At 38.3% G+C, this 21150-nt stretch overlaps 1 protein-coding gene across 4 annotated transcripts in view; it reads right to left on the bottom strand.

Annotated features, from left to right (window-relative positions):
• Positions 1–300: 300 nt before the first annotated feature.
• gria3b (glutamate receptor, ionotropic, AMPA 3b) overlaps positions 301–21150 on the bottom strand; it is a 109445-nt gene continuing 88595 nt past the window's right edge. Inside the window, exons 12-16 of one of the 4 annotated variants that reach the window (XM_032554436.1) lie at positions 19814–20012; positions 9870–10117; positions 8996–9110; positions 4269–4516; positions 301–2118 (exon numbers count right to left, since the gene is read on the bottom strand). In XM_032554436.1, coding sequence (XP_032410327.1) covers positions 4271–4516; positions 8996–9110; positions 9870–10117; positions 19814–20012 — 808 coding nt within the window. In that variant the 3' untranslated portion in view covers positions 301–2118; positions 4269–4270. Of the gene's footprint in view, positions 2119–4268; positions 4517–5241; positions 5975–8995; positions 9111–9869; positions 10118–19813; positions 20013–21150 lie in introns of those variants that run through there. The other 3 variants (XM_032554435.1, XM_032554439.1, XM_032554438.1) reach the window with 3 other exon arrangements.

Genomic DNA, 21150 nt, shown 5'->3' with positions numbered 1-21150 from the left:
TGTAGCCCTCAATCAGCGGATACAAGACAAGATACCAGGATTAAAGCGGATAGTGCTTACTATTGATCCAATACGCACACTTTTACTGACTAACAGCTCAATATCGTACCACTACAGCCAAACCTCATCCTTTTATGTGCTCATCCGCTCGAGCACTGCTTAGGCTATCGATGCACCGACAGAGGTTGCAGTGTGGTTAACCTGATGCGAGAACCTCTACTACAACACTGTCTATAAATCCACATGTTTTAACATTAGAACATTTTATTCAAGAGAAGGAAATAAGCACAAAGACACAAGGACCTTTCTGTACATTTTATTTACAAAAATGTATTAAAATTCTTTGTACAGCACCTCCTTCGATGAGGTTCAGCAATTTATGCATGCATCTTTTGTAACCACTACGACGCTTGGTGATTTCATTTGTTTGTCTTGTTTTTTTTTATCTGGTTATTTCTGCAGGAGGTGACACCTACTAAAAATCAAAACAAATTCAAACAAGTTTTTTTTTGTTTTTTTTTTAAAGAATCAGGACTTTATTTCTAGCATTAAACCTAGGATCAGTTTGTGCGTAGCAGGGCTCATCAAGCATCACTGATTTTCACATGCAGTTCTTTAGAAAAAAAAAAAAAAATAATGTAAGAAGGGAAAACCCAATCTGTCATAAAGTTAATAAGTAATTCTCATTTGTCTAAATATACACATCTCTCCTGCTTACTCTTTATTTGTCTTCACATTGTATCTTTTTTAATATAAAACTATCTGCCCATAGCTTTAGGTAATTAGATAAATATCCTCCTAAATCCTATGGAATCACAGTCTTTATGAAAGAACACAATTGATTACAGCAGTATGGAAATGTGCTAAGCTCCAGGAGATGCCCCAGTGTCATCTTATAAAAAGTCTATTTTTTTGTTGTATTTATATATTTTTCATTTACTAAGTAAAATCACTAAACACTTTAATTTTCATGGAAGAAAATCATTTTTGAAAGCAAACCACAGCTCATTGGAAAATGTGCAATTTGACATAAAATCCAAGAAATCAAAAAAATACAGAAAAAAACTTTACTGCAAGCCTTTAATCGGACTACAGTTAATTCACAACTGAAGTACCCATATGTTTGGTTTTACTTTGATGTAAAGAAGACTTGAATTAATCTAGGTTTCAGGGAAAGACTTTTCAGAGCATCAAAACCTCCTTGGTATTTTACAAATCATATATATCCCAAACGCATTTTCTTTAGCCAGACTACATAATCATTGTCATACAAAACACACTCTTGGCAGTATTGGAAGTGGGAATCAGGTCCTGCTTCATGTCATCTTCTTCCTTCCTTCCGGAGTCCCATCAGACTTTCCCGAAGACAACGTTGGCAGCAGCACCAGAGTTCTAAGTACAAACAACACGCATCTTTGTTTCGAGCTTGACAAGCACTTCGCTCCAATGCAACAGATCTTTCCTCTTCAAGTTCATGGTCATTCGAAGGGATTCACAGCAGCATAAAAAGCTATTATCTAAGAACCAGTGTCCTACAGTGCACTGAGTAGATCTAGTAAAATAAATTTAGCACATTGAACCAGTGGAAATCTGGCAGCAGAAGGATGATGAGTAATTTGATCATATTGATTACAAGAAAACCAATTGTCATGTATTATACATTGTCTTTCTGGCACTTCAAAATGTGCTTAAGAGTTGTAAATGATGGCTTTATTCTCTCCTTTCTATATATATATACTGTGTATATATATATACATATATACAGTATATATATATATATATGTATATATATATATATATACTGTGTATATATATATACATATATACAGTATATATGTATATATATATATAATGTGTGTTTTAACTTAGCATCATTCTTCTGTTTCGTATGAGTTTCAAGCAAAAAAGCATTATCATTGTGATCGAGTTGCATTGTTTAGACTCAGAGTTCCATAAGGCACTGAGAGGCGGAGGAAACCTCATCGGCTTTTCCCATGACCTGTCAAGTCGTGTCGTCAATGCAGATTATCATGTCATGAAGCACAAACCCCTGTGGTCCTGTGCCTTTCACAGATGTTTAGTCACAGTTGTAGATGACGGCTCAAATGTTTCGTAAACCTGTGTCAACGAACAGAGCAGAGGCAAAGATGGGAGGAGTTTAGAATGCTACGGAGACACGAACATCAGCAGAAGTTTGTGAAGAAATGTTGCACCTTAACACCTTGAAGTCTTTGTTTGACCTTCTATAGCACATGAAAGTTTGCTGTGACAAAAATAACAACAATCGCCTGCGAATATTTTTTGACAATTTGGACTTCAGAAGACGTGATCAACGTGCTTCCTGACAACTGTCCTGCTATATTCCAAACACATTGACTGACAGCCTCAGCAACAGAAGCAAAAATCTGTTCTGCGCCTGCCATCAAATTTGGGCCATTTGATGTAAATGATGTGTTCTGTTTTACAGCAAACTTCTTGCCTAATCAGATAAAAGAACACAGCGTGAAAATAAATCATTGCAGATGTCTTGGGTACATATAATGCAAATGTTTTTCTCCTCTGGACCAAAACAGAGTATCTGAGGATTCCATTTCTCACAGTAATACGATGATAGGAAAAATGTGTTCTTTTGGCATTTGAAACATTTGACATGTCACGAACTGCTTTTAATGAGAACGCCCATGCAATCAATGTAATCAAAAACAAAGCACATGTAATTTTGTATTTCTTAGTGGACTGTTACTTATAGACATTTCCTGGTATCCAGTGATACTTTATAGTGGCTTTTAGCTGGAAGTCTTAATAGCATTTTTTTTTTACATTAGAAACTTCTTAAAAAGTCCCCAGTATGCTTCATGTGATGTGGTTTCTGTCTCTGCTAAGAGAAGGGTTTCAAAAAGCTGTGCTCAACATGATTAGCATTTATATTAGCATTTGGAAGAACGGCTGGGTGCAACGTGTCGGGAGGGGTTCACAATCATAGAATTACGGCTGCAGATTGACTTGGCCTTACAAGGCAGTTTAGTGGTTTTCAGTTCATTTTATTTGCATTCAAGTTGTGCAACTTCACAGCTTTAGTTTGTTCTGGTCTATTCCAACGCTTCCAGGTATTTTCTATCAAATTGAACAAGTTAACAGCTGACTGGTGAGCCTAGTTTCAGCCATGCTTGGCAGACAGCATTTTAACCATAACAGACTTAATCATTAACAAAAGTATTCACAGTTTTAAGGATTCTAAAAACCTACTGATAATGAGAATACAGCTGATCAATAGCTATTTATATTGAAAGACCATAATTGGACTTGTTCACAAAACAGTTAAACATCAACAAGCTCCAGATTTCAAACATTATAATACACCAGGTCAAGTAATTATCAGCATCTGAAAATTTCAATTTTAACAAAAGTAGAGCAACATGTTATTTTACAGACTGAGCAATTTAATGTAATTTTTTCCACGCCAACATTGAATGATGACTCTTCAAACTTCAGTGTTAGAAAATGTCAAGAGACTTTTACAGACTCACTTATACAGTGGCAAACAGTCATTGAATTCAGGTGTGCTGGATCATGGATGCATCTAAAAGTTTCCAGGGTCAGTCCTGGGGGTCACCTCTGATAGCAATGCAGGAGCCTGACAGCTGAGGGCTGTGGCAGTGGCATCCTCTGTCTACATGTCTCATGAAACATCACCCTGTGACAGTCTTTCAACAAGACAATACCAGTCCACAGCAGCATGAGTGTCTACAGACAGAATGGGTTATGCCGAGGGGCTCCTGTGGCCAGCCAAGTTCTGCAGTCTCGTGTAATCTGATAAAAGTGTGGAATCAGTTTAGATATCAACTCTACTGACCCGGGGGCAGAGGAAGAGGACTCACAACAACTGAATTCGGACCCAAAGGGCTGCAACACTTTACAGGATTGGGTCTGTCAGTCTGTCCATACTGCTGACTGACTTATCTATCTGATGTAATACTATGATAATGGCAGAACATTCATCTTCCATTTAACGTGTGGTTTTATTTATTGCCACCACTCCATCCTGTTTCTCAACTGCTTTCCAGTTTGTGCAGCAGTTTGTATTTTTTTTTGTCTGTGGAAATAATTGGGTTTTGTCCAACATGACAACCATGAACAATTTCACTGGCAGCATTCACAGAGCTGAATAATTCACTCTGACTGCTATGGGGGGAAAAAAACAAAAACTAAATGATTCATCTCTTCTGATGCACAGGGGACTCTGTGGAAGGTAAAGAGAGCCAACATACCTCTAGATCTTAACGCTCTCGGTTCCGTACACGTTGTAGCCTTCTCTGTATGTGGCAAAGTTCTGGGTGTTGGTCGGGGGAGCCGGCTTAAAATTCTGGGTATTCTTGGCCAATTTTAGCCGTTTGGTTTCTTGTCGTGATTTATAACAGAACTCTATGAGAGCCACCATCATAGCCAGCCCCAGCCCTCCAACCAGAATATAGAAGACTCCTGCCACATTGCTTAGGCTGAGAGCACTTGTCTTGTCCTGGGGGAAAGTGAATACCAGATTTAAGAGTTTTGCAGTGGAACAAAGTCAGCAGAACAAAATGTAATTCTGAAACTATGCCTTAAACTACTCAAAGCTATCAACAACTTTGGTATCAGCAGCTAAGCAACAAAATCCTATATAATCAGAAGCCAAGACTATTGCTTTTTGCTGAAAATATTCCCTAACATTAGCAAAAAAATTGATAAGGAACCTAATTATTGCTAAAAGGAGCCAGTGTGTTTTACTCTGCTGGTGAATGTAGAGCTTTTTCTGTTGTGAGCTACTTGTACGTAAAATGGCTTCTGCACTTAACCATAAAAGGAAGCCGGTCAGTATCGCATAGGTCGATAGCTCTTAAAAAAAAAAATCCCTGTCTTTTTAATTCTCTGAGACATGTACGTATAACTCTCATGGTACCAATGTCATACAGTACAGTCAAGTTGATAGCATATAAATGATAGCTCAGTTAAAAGTAAAAAAAAAAAAAAAAACAATCTACTGTACGTGAAACCATTTTGCTGCTGTTTGCCAACCAAATGTATTTACGAAAAATTTGTTTATTAGAGTTTTACTATTTGCAGTTTAACCTTATGAGCATGGAGCTATATAAGACCTTATATTACCATGTTATTTGTGTGGATCTCAGAGGGTTAAATATCAGGTTTATTACATTCTTCGACTTGTTGTAATGCTCAAGCAAAGCATGTAAGTCTCCTCTGTGAGTCACCACAAAATTTGGAGGACGCCCTGTGGCGCTCCCGCTGCTCAGAGAGGTTGAATTTGTGTAACTCATCACAATAAGAGGGTTTTGCTTGTTCATCACACCACAGGAGGCCGCAGAATCTAACAGACACATCTCGATGCAAAGTAGTAAGAACGCAAACAAATCAATTTTTCATTAACAGTTTGGTAAATAGAAACAGCAGCATAATGGTCGAAGTATCATGAATGTCAAGAATGGAAATGAGCAAAAAGAAACAGCATTTATCAACATGTGTTAACTGCTGTCATTCTGAATCTAAAAAAAAGGCACTTGTTTAGTTTCCCCTTAATGTTATCATTACAGTTTTTATAAGAGTGTCATGTGTTGTACTGCTAAAAAGTGTCTAATTAAAAATTTCATAAAAGAAAAAAATATATATTTGGGGATGCAGTGCCTAAAGCCACATAGAAACTGGGTTACAGTGTGTGGCAGAAATGGCAAAGTACTCTAAAAAAAGAAAGGTGTGTGTGGCAAATAAACAAAATGCATACTTCAAATGTGAAAGTTTTAGTCTTGCATATGAACAGTACGTCAAAATGCAATTTGGAATCAGTACAAAAGACCTGCAGCGACTGACCTTACTTCCAGAGTCCTTGGTTCCACATTCACCCTTATCGTACCACCATTTGTTTTTCAGCTTGTCTAAGATGCCTTGTTCACTGAGTTTCAATACTGCAAGGTTTACAGGAGTTCTTCACGTGGGAAATAACATAAATAACATTATATTATGTTATTTTATGTTATTCAACTTTTAAACTACTACATACTTTACAAAGCGATAAAGCAGGACACCTGGCTGTAGTCAACATCACAAAGAGCAGGCATTCTACCTATCACCTGTATAACCCCTAGTGTAAAGCCAGGACCTACCTAATCGCTTCGAGTAATCGGCAGATGCTGCTAACACGGCGACGAGCAGGTACTGAAAGTACGATCTGCAAGTCTGTCACCATCAACCAGAGAAATTCATGGGCAGGGAGAACCAGAGGCTATCAGCTGCAGGTCATTCTGTCAGGAGCTTTGTCTTTACTAAGCGGAAAAATACGATTCAGACCTTACGCTTTTCAACAAAATGCTTTTATCTTGGTGTATACTGACAAGAATAAATTCTGGAAGTAAATGGGGCCCAAAATTTTAAGCGGAATTATGCAGTATGAGGTTTGCTGCCATTTATCACGGAGAAAACCTTTATGTTTTGACAGATTAGTAACAGACGATGGCTGCAGGACGAAGCTCAAGAGTAGTGGCATATTTGTCTCATGTTTGCCTGCAGCTGCATAACCAAGTGTATTATTTGCCTAGACTGGAATCTAAATGATCAGATGTAAGAAAGAAGAATAAAAAAATCTAATCTAGATAAAAGCACACATCTAGGAGCCACTTCATGATTTTTTTGTCATTTTTAGTTCAGCTAAATTTTTCATCAGATGTAAAAGTTCAATTAGAAGCAAAAAACATAGAACATTGATAAATGAGTGACCTGACTACTACCTCAAAACAATGTGCTCCCCTCATCCCCAGAAGGGATCCATGTGACAGCTAATGCACTGAAAGAAGATCACACCACTGTATATCCTTCATAGCCAATCTGGAGAAAGAGTGTGAAGACCAAACCATTGTCTTGACTTGGAAAGACATTGATTAACAATGCAATTACCCAGCAACATGCTCTGTGTCTGAAAGTCAATCTGGGCTGCGGTGTGTTGGGCCTGAGGGTGAGGGGGAACTCGGTGTGTGTGTGTGCGTGGACGTGTGAGTGGGTGTGCATGCTGCTGGGTGAAAACAAATCCGTGCATCTCTTCATGTCTGCTAACGGGACTTCATAGCAGTCCCAGACCAGTTGATTGGATGCTCCAAACACATCGCTCCAGGCTAGTTTAGTCTACCTTTCCAATCTTCCCTGAGGAGAAATCATGAAACAGACAGATCGTACATTTCTTGGACTTCTATAGCGCATTAGAGAAGAGTGATGGAAACTGCTGTATGTGGCAGAGGGGCTTCTTGAAACAAGTGACCTAAAAAGTTAGCAGTTGCTTGATAAAATAAAAAAGTGTAAAGGACAAAGATTACATTGAGGAGTGTTCTTGTAAAGATGAGACTGCCAAGCAGAGACATTGAAAAATTCAGCTATGGTCAGACATTTACATACTTGTATCAGTATAAGTATGGAAAAGTAATTTTGGTCTTTTATTGAAGCATTCTGTTTTTGCAAGCTGGAATGATGATATAAAAAAACCCCCCAAAAAAACCTTAAATTTAAAGTTTGAATTTAAATTGGATTTTGTCAGAACCCAACAATCATTCACACTTTGGACTACTGGTTGGCGCACTGGAAAACAGGTTGGGGAGATCTGGTGGTCTGAGGGGTCACAGTTGGAAAGGATTCAAACCACAGGTAGCTTTCATTAAAAAACAACAACAAAAACAAACAAAACAAAAAAAAGCAAAAGTGTGGTCTTTAATTAGAGTTCTCACGTTTGCCTGTAATGCTTAGTCCCCTCAAGACACCGCTGTTCCCCTTGCTTTATGGTCTGCCTCTGTCTGGCAGCCATTTTCCATTTGAGAAAAACTGGTTCCTCTTAACCTGAGCTGTTAATGTGAAGCAGCTGTCTACCTAAGTACAGCAAAGCCGCTTTTACCAAATCCCCAAAACCGCACTTATGTTGACTTTTATAAAGTAGTATTGTTGACAAGCTCTTTTCTATAAGTAAATGTGACTTTATCAGCTATTATAACTTAATGTGCACTGTGAAATCAGATGGTGATCAAAATAAGATGAACCTAGGCCAAAAACTCAGTTATCTTTTTCCCAATCAGTGAAAACACCAAACATTTGTGTGTGTATGGTGTGTTCGCTGACAACAACACTCTTTTGTGTGGTATACTGTTACTGACTCAAGCCTGAAAGTAACTATTTTCAATAGTTGTAGGTTGTTGTAGGCTGTGTGAAAGCACAGGAAAATTGAACAAGCTATAGTAAATTTGGTCAGTTTTATCCTTTTTTTAGCTTTCAAGAACTCTATAATAGAACATTTTGGATTTCAAAAAGTGTAGTATTTAAAAAATTTCAGATTAATACATTTTAATTTTAATACACAGAGTGCAATTTTTTGTAATATTAACTACATTAACTGTGTAAATTGCGAACAGAGAATGCTAAAGTCAGGTTAAAATGTCAGCCCTGCAATTAATTTGTCTTCGAAAATAGTAAAGCCGATTTTGAAATTATTAACCGCAATGATATTTTTTTACAATGCAGTTCTTAAAGAGAAACCAGAATCAGGTAAAAGTGTTATTGACATGCCAAAGCTTTACAAAAACCACAGAACATAAATTGGCCAGAAAATTCTGATCAATGCATCTCTATTACTCCCCAATACTGATAGAATTGCCCTTTACATCAGGGTGAATGAACACATTTAATCCTGTCACAACTATAGAGCAGCCACATTCACCTCCAGAAGCCTCAGAGGCCGTGTACTTCTCAGAATTTTAACTCTACAAGTGATGTTTTTCAGCTAGTTAAGGCAAAAGCTCCTTAGCTTCCAAATAAGCCATTACACCATCTGGTGAGCCTAAACTATCATCTGCCTCAGTGCAGCAGGTTGGTTGGTTTGGTCTGGATCAGGATGGATTTCGGTTGCGTTCTTTGCCAACAGCTTTGCCGATTACTCTGAACTATGGTACCCGATTGTGGTGACATCGAGGCTGACCTTGGAGTCACCTCCCCCGCTGCCGCACTCTCCCTTGTCGTACCACCATTTGTTTTTCAATTTGTCCAAGAGGCCTTGCTCATTCAGTTTTAAAACTGCCAGGTTAACAGCATTTCTTGAAACGATAAAACATAACTTGTAAGAAAATGCACAGGTCCGTGAGAAATCTAATGCAAAGTGATAATGATAATAAGTCATATTAGGAAGCAATGGTAGAGAAACTACCAGTGTCAAAGAAGGGGTTTATGCACAGACTACTGTTAATCAGAATGGTCTAGGAAAAGGACAAATTGTTTAAGAATTTAAAGAATATGGAGAGATAAAAAAGGCTCATATAAGGCAGAGACAGTGTTAAATCTTGGAAAAAGGTGGCATGAAGGGTTACGTAGTTTAGAACTGAAGTGTGCGGGATGGGGACACTTGTCATTGAGAAGAAAAGGTAACAACAACAAACATCATGCAATTAACATTCGTCACACGTGACAGCGCAGCTTTTAAAGGCTAAATTGAAAAACCATTGAACTGTTAAATTAAAAGTGACAACACAACAGTCAGGTAGGACAGCACACGGGACAGAAGGAGAGATTGAAGGAGAGAAAAAAAACAGCAGTAAGAAAGACATAAATATGAAATGATTGTTAACGTTTACCTTTTCATCTGGATTAAACTGGATTTTTTTTTCTAACATAAAACAGCAATTCTATGCAGAAAAAAACATCAAATAACCTTTGAATCCAAGTACAGTTAAGGGCATTACTACCGTTACCTCTGCTTCCATACAAAACAAGAAGAGAAGAGAATGACAACAGGGGGACATCAGGGTAGGTGGAATACTATAACAACATGGGGGATATTGTTATAATATTCCACCCACCTTAATGCTGAGCCTTTGGGCGTCGCCACACCGTAGCCTTTGGAGTCGAGGTTCCCTCCCACTTTCATGGTGTCGCACGGCTTCCGCTGCTCGATGTACTCGTTCATCGTGGACTCAAGGAGAAAGGCAAACTTGCCCTTTGACTTTCGCACTCGGGCGACGCCATCTGGCGTGGTCTTCACAAACACATTGGGCTCTGCGGATTTCATGTAAGACCACATCTTCTCGTACACCGCTATTTTGGATCGCTGTGCGGAGGAGAAAAGGAGAAAGACTTTCAGAAGCTTCAACAACTCGCATCCAGGGGATGGATTTTGCTGGATTTTCGTGCTTAGTGATCACTTGATTTAAAGAGGCGCTGCTGCGAAGTAGTCATAGACATCTAGGAAAGCTTGTGCGATATCTTTGAATACTTCCAGAAAATACGACCATGATGAACGGTTACATGATCATGAGGTACAAAAATGTACAAAATCCATCTTCTCTCTGCAGACCTAACGCACTGAAAATATGTAACATCCCAAAGTCCCTGCATGTATATGAGCATCACACATCAATATCATTCCACTGTAAAGTTGTGCAAAAAAAATTGTATTTATTACCTGGTTCTAAAAATACTTTAATAAATAATTCAACAGGCAGTAAACAGCAAGTAATGATCTTTTTATTTAAAAACCTGCACAATTCCAGCGTAATATTCTTGATGGAGATTCAGCCTCAGTGAGTGAAATAAGGTTTTGTTTATAGTTCATCTTCAACTTGTAGAGCTTATTACACTCACACAGCAACATGGTTAATGAAATATCTTGAGTGTGACTCAGAGGCGTCGCGCAGAGGAAGCTGGGGAAGTGAACAACAAAGCGCCCGTGACAAAGTGACAGAGACGAGTGCTTCTCCAGCGCCGCAGGTCAGGCTTAGTGAGACTGTGAAATCGGGGAGAGTTGGACGCTATCTATAATAAGCATCAATTAAAATATTCAGTGCTGCTGGACTGACTTTGGCACCGCAATGTCACACATCTTGTTGTGATCATTGTCCACGCAGAGATGAGCTGTGGTTCAAAAACTGTCCCATGAAGACATAAAGTAAAGACGCACTTTGTTTGAATGTAGTAAAATAAAATGAAAACAATCTAAGGAAGCAGAATTAACTAGAAATTTGCTTTTGTGCATGCATTTGTTTTTATTTTATTATTAACATTTAAAAATAAATTGTTGAATGAAACAAAAAAAAAACAATGATTTTGCTTTTTTTATTCATTTAGTTTTACAACATGAATCTGCACAGGATTAACTTTTATTGAACTTATTTACCTTCAGTAGGTTGGTTTAACTGGTTTTATTATTTTTTTTCTAACACAACCATTTTATCTCATTTGACAAGATTTTTTGCTGTTGTTGAATTGTTTCTAACATATAAACAATATTATGCTACATATAAACCAACATGCCATTTTTTATTATTTGCACTACTGCAATGATATTTCACAGGGATGAGTAAGGTTTTGTGATTTGTAAGTTTTCAATGTTTTTTTTTTTCTCTTTTCATCTTATACATCTTTTTAATAAAATTGTTACTTCAGTAGTGCTTACTTATTCACTCAGTGTGGTTGGAGCGGAACTATCTAAACATGGTATGGATTTATGCACTGACAATAAAAGGAGCACGAAAGAAGAGGATCAGTGCTGTTATTCTAGCCAACATTAGTAGGCAAAATGTAAATAAAAAAAACAGTCACATCACAGACTACTGGTAAGTGATTTTGTCCCTTCTGTGTACTACACTGAATCTGTATGTATTCCAATACTGAATACTCTAGGTGGCTAGTTGGTGCTATGCGAGCAAAGTATGACATTAATATGAAGCAAACAACTTTAGGAATCAACCACATTGAAATAGAAATGTAGAGATATGTTTTTATAACTCAGAGGTTCAAATCTGTAACACTCGGTCCTAAAACTTTTGACGCAATGACTGTCTTCATCCCAGGTTGCTATGGCATCAGCTGTCAATAGCATACATCATGGCTTGTTGTTTGTGGGAGTCTCGCTGAAATCAGTAGTGCTGAAACCCATGCATCTTGAACTCTTGCTCTGACTGGTATTTATTATATTCTTCTTCATCTGAGTTGCATTCACCAGGGGTAAATTCTAACAGGCGAGATGAAAAGGCTTCTGAAGCTACACTGGAATCTGTTAAAAGCTGCTTTTCTGCCAGAGTATTTACTAATGCCAGCTGATAACTGCAAACCTCACAGCTGTCAATTGTAGACGTCTAATGCCAATTCTTACTGCCTCGAGTGACGTCACTGATCTGAATCAAATAAAGTGGAAATTTTTTTTAAGGTGACCATCTTAATATGATTATGTTTTTATTATTTATTTTTGTGTAATTTACTTAAAGTGAACTTTTCTCCCCAGCCATATTTTTCTTACTGTTTCACAGCTGATATTAAAGAAAAAATAAGCCAATGGAGAGTAACTTTTGTGTTGCAAGTTAAATTCCCAGATAAATTCAGATTAAAGTACTGCTTTGTTTTCTTTTCTTTTTATCAGTGTGTCCAGTTTCCTTTACATGATTGTTTCATTGTGATGAAAAGGCCACATTTTCTGTTCATTCAACAAGTTTTTATAGTGTTGGGACCAAAAACGTAGAGCTTTAGTCTAGAACAATGTCTTTGTTTGCTATCATGCAAAAGTGTTACTCACGTTTTCATGCATCTGAAGGAATTATTTACCATTTTTCCTCCAAACAGCCACAAGCCATGTTTTTAAGAGTTAGTCAATTCATTGTAATTATTTAAATTATATTTTGGATAACCCCTAAACAATGAAATATTGATTATATAATCTTATTAAATAATGATTAAAGTTATAATAATGACTTGATCCATGAACCGAGAAATTGGTTTATGGACCAATGCTTTGGTTTATCTGATTATCAGCCTTCTGACTGGATTTTACAATTAGCTACAGGGGAAAAATAAAATCAAGAGTAGGCTGCTTACAGGGTCTTGGATGTGTTGTGCATTATGCAGAAGAATAAAATACATCATAGATTTTAAAATATGCTTTATTTTACTAGTTTAAGAACTTGGTAATATTATTTTCCTCCTAGAAATGTTAGTAAATAGGCAAAAATCATTGCTTTTTGTTTTAACATAACAGCAGATCATCAATTGCATTGCTCTTCCTGTCCAAATATGCTGATTATTATAGAGGGATCTCTGCCTTGAATTAGTAGGAGTCTGTCTAACGGTAGAGTATCCATCTCTAATGCATTCCCATTATTAAACAAAAGCATTAACCTTGACCGAATGAAAGTGCTTTCCTGGCTTTATGTAATCATATAGTTTGTTTGCAGGCATCTGTCGCTGCACATCGGGCCATGGGTGAGGCTAAGATGAGGCAGCGACATTACACAAATATAAAAATCTGTTTGATGAATGTTCCCCCGTTGAAATGAACAAAACCCGATGCTTGGGTTATATCAGTTCTGCTTTAATACAAACACAACAAACAAGGGGAGCGGCACTCAGGGAGAACTGCTATTTTTTTTTATTTTTCTGTTCAACAGTTATAATTTAGTGTGTGACACCATGAAAATAAGACTCGTTTGGAGGGCATTTCCCAGAAGACATGAGGCTCATCCTCTCAGCGGTGGGAAAGCTCCTTGTGCATCGGAGAAAAGAATAGATCTCAACATTGATCAATGACGACAGAATGTGCTGCTGCGGTGCCTTATGAAGTCAATTTATCAATATCAGAGAGGTTTTGCAAAGTACGACTGAAACCCAAATAGGCCGATTCACTGGAACTAAAAATCCCAGCTGAGATGCTTCCAGCAGAGAAACGGGGAGAGAAAACGAGATTCGAGGAGAGAGCTCAGCAGGGAAAGAGAACTATTTGATTGTTGACTGCTGGCACATTAATGTGCACACAGACAGCCTCGCAAACACATTCACATTTAGGGCTGACTAATACGAACAAACATCACTCATCTCTTTTTAAGCGTTATCATTCATGTTCTTTGGTGGGCATGAGAAATTCAATTAGAGAGCAATTACCAAAGTCCATAAGCAATTAAGAGACGATTTAAGGAGCTATTAAATGCTGTTGGAAACACGGTTTTATATGTGCGGCCATTCTATACATCATATAATGATCCTGTTAATTTATGGCTGCTTCACAAATCTTTGCGTCGTTTAAAATGTAAATTCATGTTTCAAAAAATAAAAATAAAAAAGACATGATTCCAAGCTGTGCTATTTGCATGCATATTATTCTCCTCTTCTCTGTGCCTCTAAAAGTCATTCTGAAGCAATCACTGTGTTGCTGGCTTCGTAACAGAGTACCTAAATAGCCAGTCCTCCTACCTCAGCGACACGGTTACATCATCTGTGTAGGTGTTCAACCAGCAAATCAACCAGAAACAATGAGCTTCCTGCCGTCTTGCAATGTAATGTTTTCAAAGCCTCTGACCTGAGTCGAGAAAACAGACATCACTTGCCTCGGGAAAAGGCAGACTTATGGTGAAAGCAGTGATCCTTATTAGCTCTGTTTTACAAAAATCTGATACTGTAAACTCTCTTAGATTGGATAAGTGCTAAACATGAGATATAATACGTGGACCACACTCCTGAATGCAAATAAAGTCTAGATACAGTATTACAAAGGCTTGTTAAAGGGATAGTTCAGGATTTTTTTAAGTAAGGTTATGATAACATTAGAAATAGAAAGGGATCAGTATCTCCGAGGACCAAGAAGAAAAATAAATGTTGAGGAAGGAAGGAAAGAACAAAGGAAGAATATTATTTACATAATGGGAAAGAAACTGAAGTATGGAAAAGACATTTTCCATAACAAGAACAGAGAAAAAACATGAATTCAATCACATTACATGTAATTGCCTGAATCACACCTAAAGCAATGTGAAACACAATACAATATTTATTGTGTATTATTATTATTAATTTACTCGAGCCTCACTTGTTACACCTTTCTTTTCTGTTATAAAACAACAATAAGTTCAGTGACTCTAGTGCTGAAATAATGAAATTTAATGTTGTTGGTGTTGTTGTAGTACTATGTTTTTTTTTCTTCTACCATCACTCATTCAGAGCTCAACATACTAATATATGGAATAAAGGTTCTAGTTTTTAGCCACTGCTCAAAACTGCATAAGGAGTTGAATACTGTCCTCCTGTACTTAAAAAGGTTACTCTGCAGAAATATATTTAAGGTCTTCATAGAAAGTGCTTACACGTCTGAATGAAGTCCTTTGAATTATCTCTGCTTTTCTGACAGAAAAGGACAGAAAGACAGGAAAGAAGACTGCCGCTGCAGTTCTGTATTTTAAAGGATCATTGTCAAATTCAGCAGAGAGATGCGTTTCTTTTTCTTTAAGAACCTCCAATGATGTCATTAAAACGTCTCTAAAGAGACAAGTGATTAAACTCCAAAGTCAAATAAATTGACCTCTCCGTTTTAAATGACCACTTAATCTATATCGATTTTGAGTTATGCAGCATTTCCAGCCCTCTGCCCACTGGCCTCCAAACTGCAGCCTGTTTTTTACTCTCCCTCTGGCACTGCAGGACTGCTTTCATTACAGCCTCCCCCACGTATGCTCCACTGCTTGTGCATTTAAAGGCCATCGCCGAGGACCTCTGCTACATTTCGTTCAACTCAACTTCCCTTCCATTTTGTTCATCGACATCGCCGCTTCCCTTCAATATCCTGTACACCAGGACTACCTGTATCTCAAGTAGGAAGAGATGAAAGTTGAGGCTCTGGGGGTGTATTTTGTCACTGAAGTGCCACATGCTTCACCCTGAATACCAATTACTTGTCTTTGATGCTCGGTGCTGGACTCCAATAGCTCCTCTACTGAGCCCGCTGCTGCTCATCTTAACTTCGGCAAATCCTCGGAGGACTGTACTTTTCCTCAGAGGTTACGCCTATCTTGCAGCATGCACGTTTGTCGGGTTTCTTTTTCATGCAAACAGCCTCTGATCTCAGTGAGAACCTCCCCTTTACTTAACGCTATTCTAAAACACAAAGTGACAAGAGTTCTGGGAGTTGTGCTGTATATGATGCCAGGGCAAATCAGGGTTTGCTTATACAAAATGGCCTTGCTGTCTCTTCGCCATGCAACCCTGCTCTAATGCAGGTCTGCTAAGCACAAAGAGCTGCTTATTAAACATTGTATCAGACCATCCTGAGACAACAGTGTGTGTTACAATAGCTGAGACGTGAAATTGATTTTCATGCTTTGCAGAACGTATTGGTGCCTGCACCTTAGCTGTTGTGTCCCCTAATCTCCAGCACACCTGCAGATCACTAAGATGCATGATAGTTTGTCATTGAAGCTTTGGTTAATAGGCAATCTTTTGAGGGGAGCAGCAAACAAAGGCCCCCCCCCCTTATTTCCCATGCAATTATAATTCTTTTATCTTTTGCTGCTAAATGAGGTGCAAAAAGGGACATTGGAATTGCATTTGATCATCTAACCCATGTCTTTACAGGTAATTAAACAACCAAGTCAACTTGTTTTTATCGTCAAAGATTGTCTGATCCAGTCTTCACTGTATTGTGCATTTCAGAAATGCATTGAGACATTTGGATGGAGTTTATTGACTCTCCCAGTAAGAATGTGTAAAAACCCTTAAAATAAATTGACCTTTTGTTGCAGGAACATAATGTTAGGTGAAAAACATTTGAGAAATTCAAATTATAATTCATGCTGTACAACTTTAGGTTTATCATAGTGTTTAGGATTAGTCATCCATTATTTTCTGTTTCCCTGTGGTGTAATTATGAGGGGACACAGAGGTCTATTTCTTTCAGCCACATTAATCTGCAACCATAAACAGTCAGGAACAGAGTAATGGACAAGCAAACAAGTTGTCTGACAGGCACGCCTGAAAAAAAAAAAATCCTTCTTACATATGAAAATATGTTAAGTTTGCTGAACTCTTGGTACTTTAGCTGGAGTCCACAGCACTTTACACTGTATTCAGTCATTCACCCATTCGCGCACACCCCCACACGCAGTGGTTACACTGAAGTTACATGGAAGTAATAGTTCACTATTATAAGCTGCAAAAATACCAAGCCTCTTGAGGTCACAATGACTCCATAACAATCTTTAGATGACAGCTACATCTCAGGAATGCCAGAAAAATATTATTCCACAAATGTCAATGTTTGGAGTCTCCAACTGTACGCTTTACTCTCATGAGGCTGAGAGTAAAGCCTCATGATACCAAACACTCCAAGTCAGTTTGGCAAAAAAACAAAGAGTAAGTATATGGGAAAAGCACCTCATGCACACTGTTGACTATAGTGGAGGATTTGTGATGCTGGGATTCTGTTTTCTGTCTGAGGTCTAAAATTACATAGTCTGAGTGCATGAGATCATGAACTACTTGAAAAGCAATGAGACTGCAAATAAATTTTTGACTGACTGCTCAAAAACTGACAACACATGTCATTGGGTCTTTTTACCTTGCTTTTTGCAAGACAAACTTTAAATCATGTGGTCGGATCAACATTAATATGATACAAAGTAACTGTGAAATGACAATATCTTAAAGTATTGGGGTGATCTGAACAGATGAGTGCATAAAGCAGCACTAGGAAAAGGCATGTCAATGAAAGCTCTCTCTCTACGCAGGGAAATTACTTTTCTATTGGCAAAACGGGGCTGCACAAAGCTTCAACCACAGGGATGCCAATAACTGTGTCACAGATATATATACACTTTTCCCATTTGTACCTGATAAGGAGGGTAAATATACAATCAATGGTGCACCTCCCTATCGTTTTCGAATCACTGAAAACACTAATTGACAAACTTAAATTAATTTATGCATTGCAGTGCAGCTGTAGCGCTCAAGTAAAGTGACCATCTCAAGGTAAAACAACAGACAGGCTAACGACTGGGGAGAGAAATGCTTCCAGGGAAGCATGGTAGTCTGGGGGAAAGGAGCCAAGAGCTATTAGATAGCCACTGCCAAATGCCTAGAGTAATGGAGGCTTCCACTGGGCACATCAATGGGCTCCCAGGCCAGAATTTGGGCTTTCTGGAATATCTGCTACAATACCCGGAGTTTGTAAAAACATCCAAAGCATTCCCAGATGATGGGACTAACCGCAAGGAGTGTTACGGTTCTAGTCAGGTAGAAAATACTTTTACAAATAGTCAATTTGACTGGAGCTAAAAAGTGCTTTCATCTTAAACCAGGGAGAAGAAAAGAAAAATGTAACCAAAAACTTGTGAATTCATGCAATATTCATGCCTCTACGTCGTTTTTTTGTGCCACTGAAAGCAAATTCTTTAGATCATAGAAGTTGTTTCACTTGTCAGGAAAGCTTTGGAAAATAAACCAGGTGAAAGCATAAAAAATTGGAGACTAGTGGTGTCAGACGTGATGACATGTATCTGATTTGAAAAAGTGGGCTTGATTTTAAATTTCCAGCTGGCTGATGCCGTATGGGTCTAATTAGCACCGAATGTATTTTCTGAAGAAACAGATCTGAAACAGAACCTGAACTTCTATTAATCAGTGAGTTTTCTTCCTTGTCAGCCTTCTGCAGCTTTAATTAAAAAGTCCTCTGGAATAGAACTTCACACATGTCATTTCCTATTTGAAGATTTGGGGATGTATAACTAGGACACTCGTTAGACAGAATACAGAAGAATGGGACTCCCCAGCCACATCCCGCATTGCTCTGTGACACAGCATACCTTTCAGGGAGTCTCCATCGTCAACTGCTGCTACTGTGCGCCGTACAGGCTTACACCTGTGCAGCATTTTTGATAAAAAGCAGATCAGTGACAAGTTTTGTCAAATATTCTGTGAAGAATAAATTTACTGTCAGTCCTAATATGTTTCCTTAAATACAAAGCATTATCTGCACTGACTTCAATCTTTTATGCCTTGCTCATGAGGGGTTACAGACTTTAATCCAAAGAATTTTAAATATCAAGCCCTGCAGACAGTTCCTCATTCTTTTGTTGACTGAAAGAACATGGATTTATTTCTGGATTTTGTAGTTGTGATTCAAAATTCGATTCAGACTTTCTCTAAAAAGTGTGCAGCTGGTAAACATATGTAATGTTTCTCTCCTGGTAATGAGTAATGACGGGGCATAAGATAAAAGCCTGTCATATTGCCTTTTTGTCATCACAGTTAGAGCAACGTTTCAAGAATTTGTTTTCAGGAATGCTATTGTGAACACGCCATGAGCAAAGACATCTATGGTTCTCAAAGCAAAAGATTGATTGTCCAGACAACACGTAGCTTTGGTTAGCTCTTGCACAGTGAGCATGTGATTAGTTCTAAGAGGCTCAAATACTCACACCTCAGATTGTAAGTAATTTATAACTTAATTGCTGAGCTAGTCTCTCACGCCGGCAGACATATTGCTGATTCCTTCTGAAATGTCTTTTCGACCGCTCTGCTTGACCTGCGGGGGCTCTTCCACATCACACCTAATTTGCCAGCCATGGCTACCTTGCTAATTATAACTCATGAACTGACCCTTCAGAGTTTGAGTCTTATGTGGGTGCTTTGATTAGCCTCCTGTTTTTATCACCTCTGAGCCTTCAGTGTTGTTATCATGCTTTCTGCTGACAGCCTCGGAAGGCCTCAAGGTTGCGCACTGCAGCGCATGCTGCATAAATTTGACATTCCTCTCCAATGAGTTCAAGAATTGATACTTCATCAACATGACTTATTTGGGTGAATTTTTCACAGGTGAGGAGTTCTTCTCTGAAAGCACAAAAAGGAAGAGCTGCGAGGAGTTGTCTATCAAGGACATAGAGAAGGTTTATGATTTAATATTTAGGGCTCTACATGATTTACCACTTCAGCTGAAAATGCAGCTACGAGTCAGCTGGTGCATTGCGCAAAAAACCTGTTTTCTGACTCCACTCACCCTGAAAAACTCTTTTGTCGAGCCTGAGTCCAGAGTGCCGTACGCAATCTCTGTCTGCTTTGCTAGATCCTCTGCACTCTCTATAGGTGACACCATTCTCTCCACAGTCAAGAAGGCAGCCAGGTTGGCAGTGTAGGAGGAGATGATGATGAGGGTGAAGAACCACCAAACACCACCAACAATACGCCCTGAAAGAGACCTGACAGAGGGACGGTGTATGACGGGGGAAACAAAAAATGCAATTAGAGCGACATGTGGTGCCTGTCGAGCTGCTAACATCTACCAGTTGTGTTCAGTGTATAGATGATTGGATCAGTCATTAGAATTTCCTGGTAACTCGTAAAACTGAGATGAAAACGCATTAGGGAGTTAGAAAAGCACACTTCCAAAGAAAATAGTAAAACATCTTTGAATGTTTTTGGCTCTCAAGTCTGTGTCAAAGATTACTCCAGAGCTTCAAGTGGCAATCTGTGAGACAGTGTGCAGTTAGGAAAAACATGCAGAATTCTGGTCAGAAGTTAACATGTGTATCACCATTAGCATAAATGTCAGCTACACTCAGTCAATAAATTAGAATATTAATGAAAAATCCATGTATTTCAGTAATTTAGTGCACAATTACACAAAGGTATTTTGAAACTTTTTTCTTAGTTATGATCATTCCTGGCTTACCGCTAATAAAAACACAAGATGTGTGAAAATTTAAAACAAGAATTTGAAGAACTAATTTGTTAATTTTTTCATATCAACATGGGGCTAAACTCATACATGCACTTAAGTACATGCATAGACCCTCACTAATATTAAGTGAGGCTGTCTTAGGTTGGAGAGAAGCTACTTGGAGGTAGTCAACCATAAATCCAAGCTCTCAAAACTCAAGCTGGGTTTGAAAAACAAAAGGTGGCATGGATTGAGTTTATATGGAGCGTCTCACATAAAATACACCAGACGTCCCCCATTATAGAGGGTAAAACATATCAATGGTGTGCAACACCTTTTTAGTATTCTCCTTTTATCAGGTGCCACCACTTATAAAGGAACTACCCTTGGCTGAAGTCCACTGATCTGTTTTGTTTTGGCACACTTCACAATGAATCGTCCAGTGTGTGTATTGACACGGTGCCTAGCTATGCTTTTCAGTTTGATTGCACTTTAAATCCCACAGACAGCTGCAAACACTATGTTGCACTGGCGGGGAGGACTAATACTTGCATATTGTAAGATGGCCAATTCAGAGCTGTTACTACCTTGGTGTGCAGAACAAAAAAAAATGGCAGTGTCAGGTTGACCGCACTCCAAACAAATGGAGAGAGCAAACACTTTACTGAAAGAGGTGA

Source organism: Xiphophorus hellerii, chromosome 23, assembly GCF_003331165.1.
Source record: "Xiphophorus hellerii strain 12219 chromosome 23, Xiphophorus_hellerii-4.1, whole genome shotgun sequence".
Classification (NCBI taxonomy): Eukaryota; Metazoa; Chordata; class Actinopteri; order Cyprinodontiformes; family Poeciliidae; genus Xiphophorus; species Xiphophorus hellerii.
Note: the sequence above shows the minus strand (reverse complement) of the source record. Positions and strands in the feature narration are given on the sequence as shown.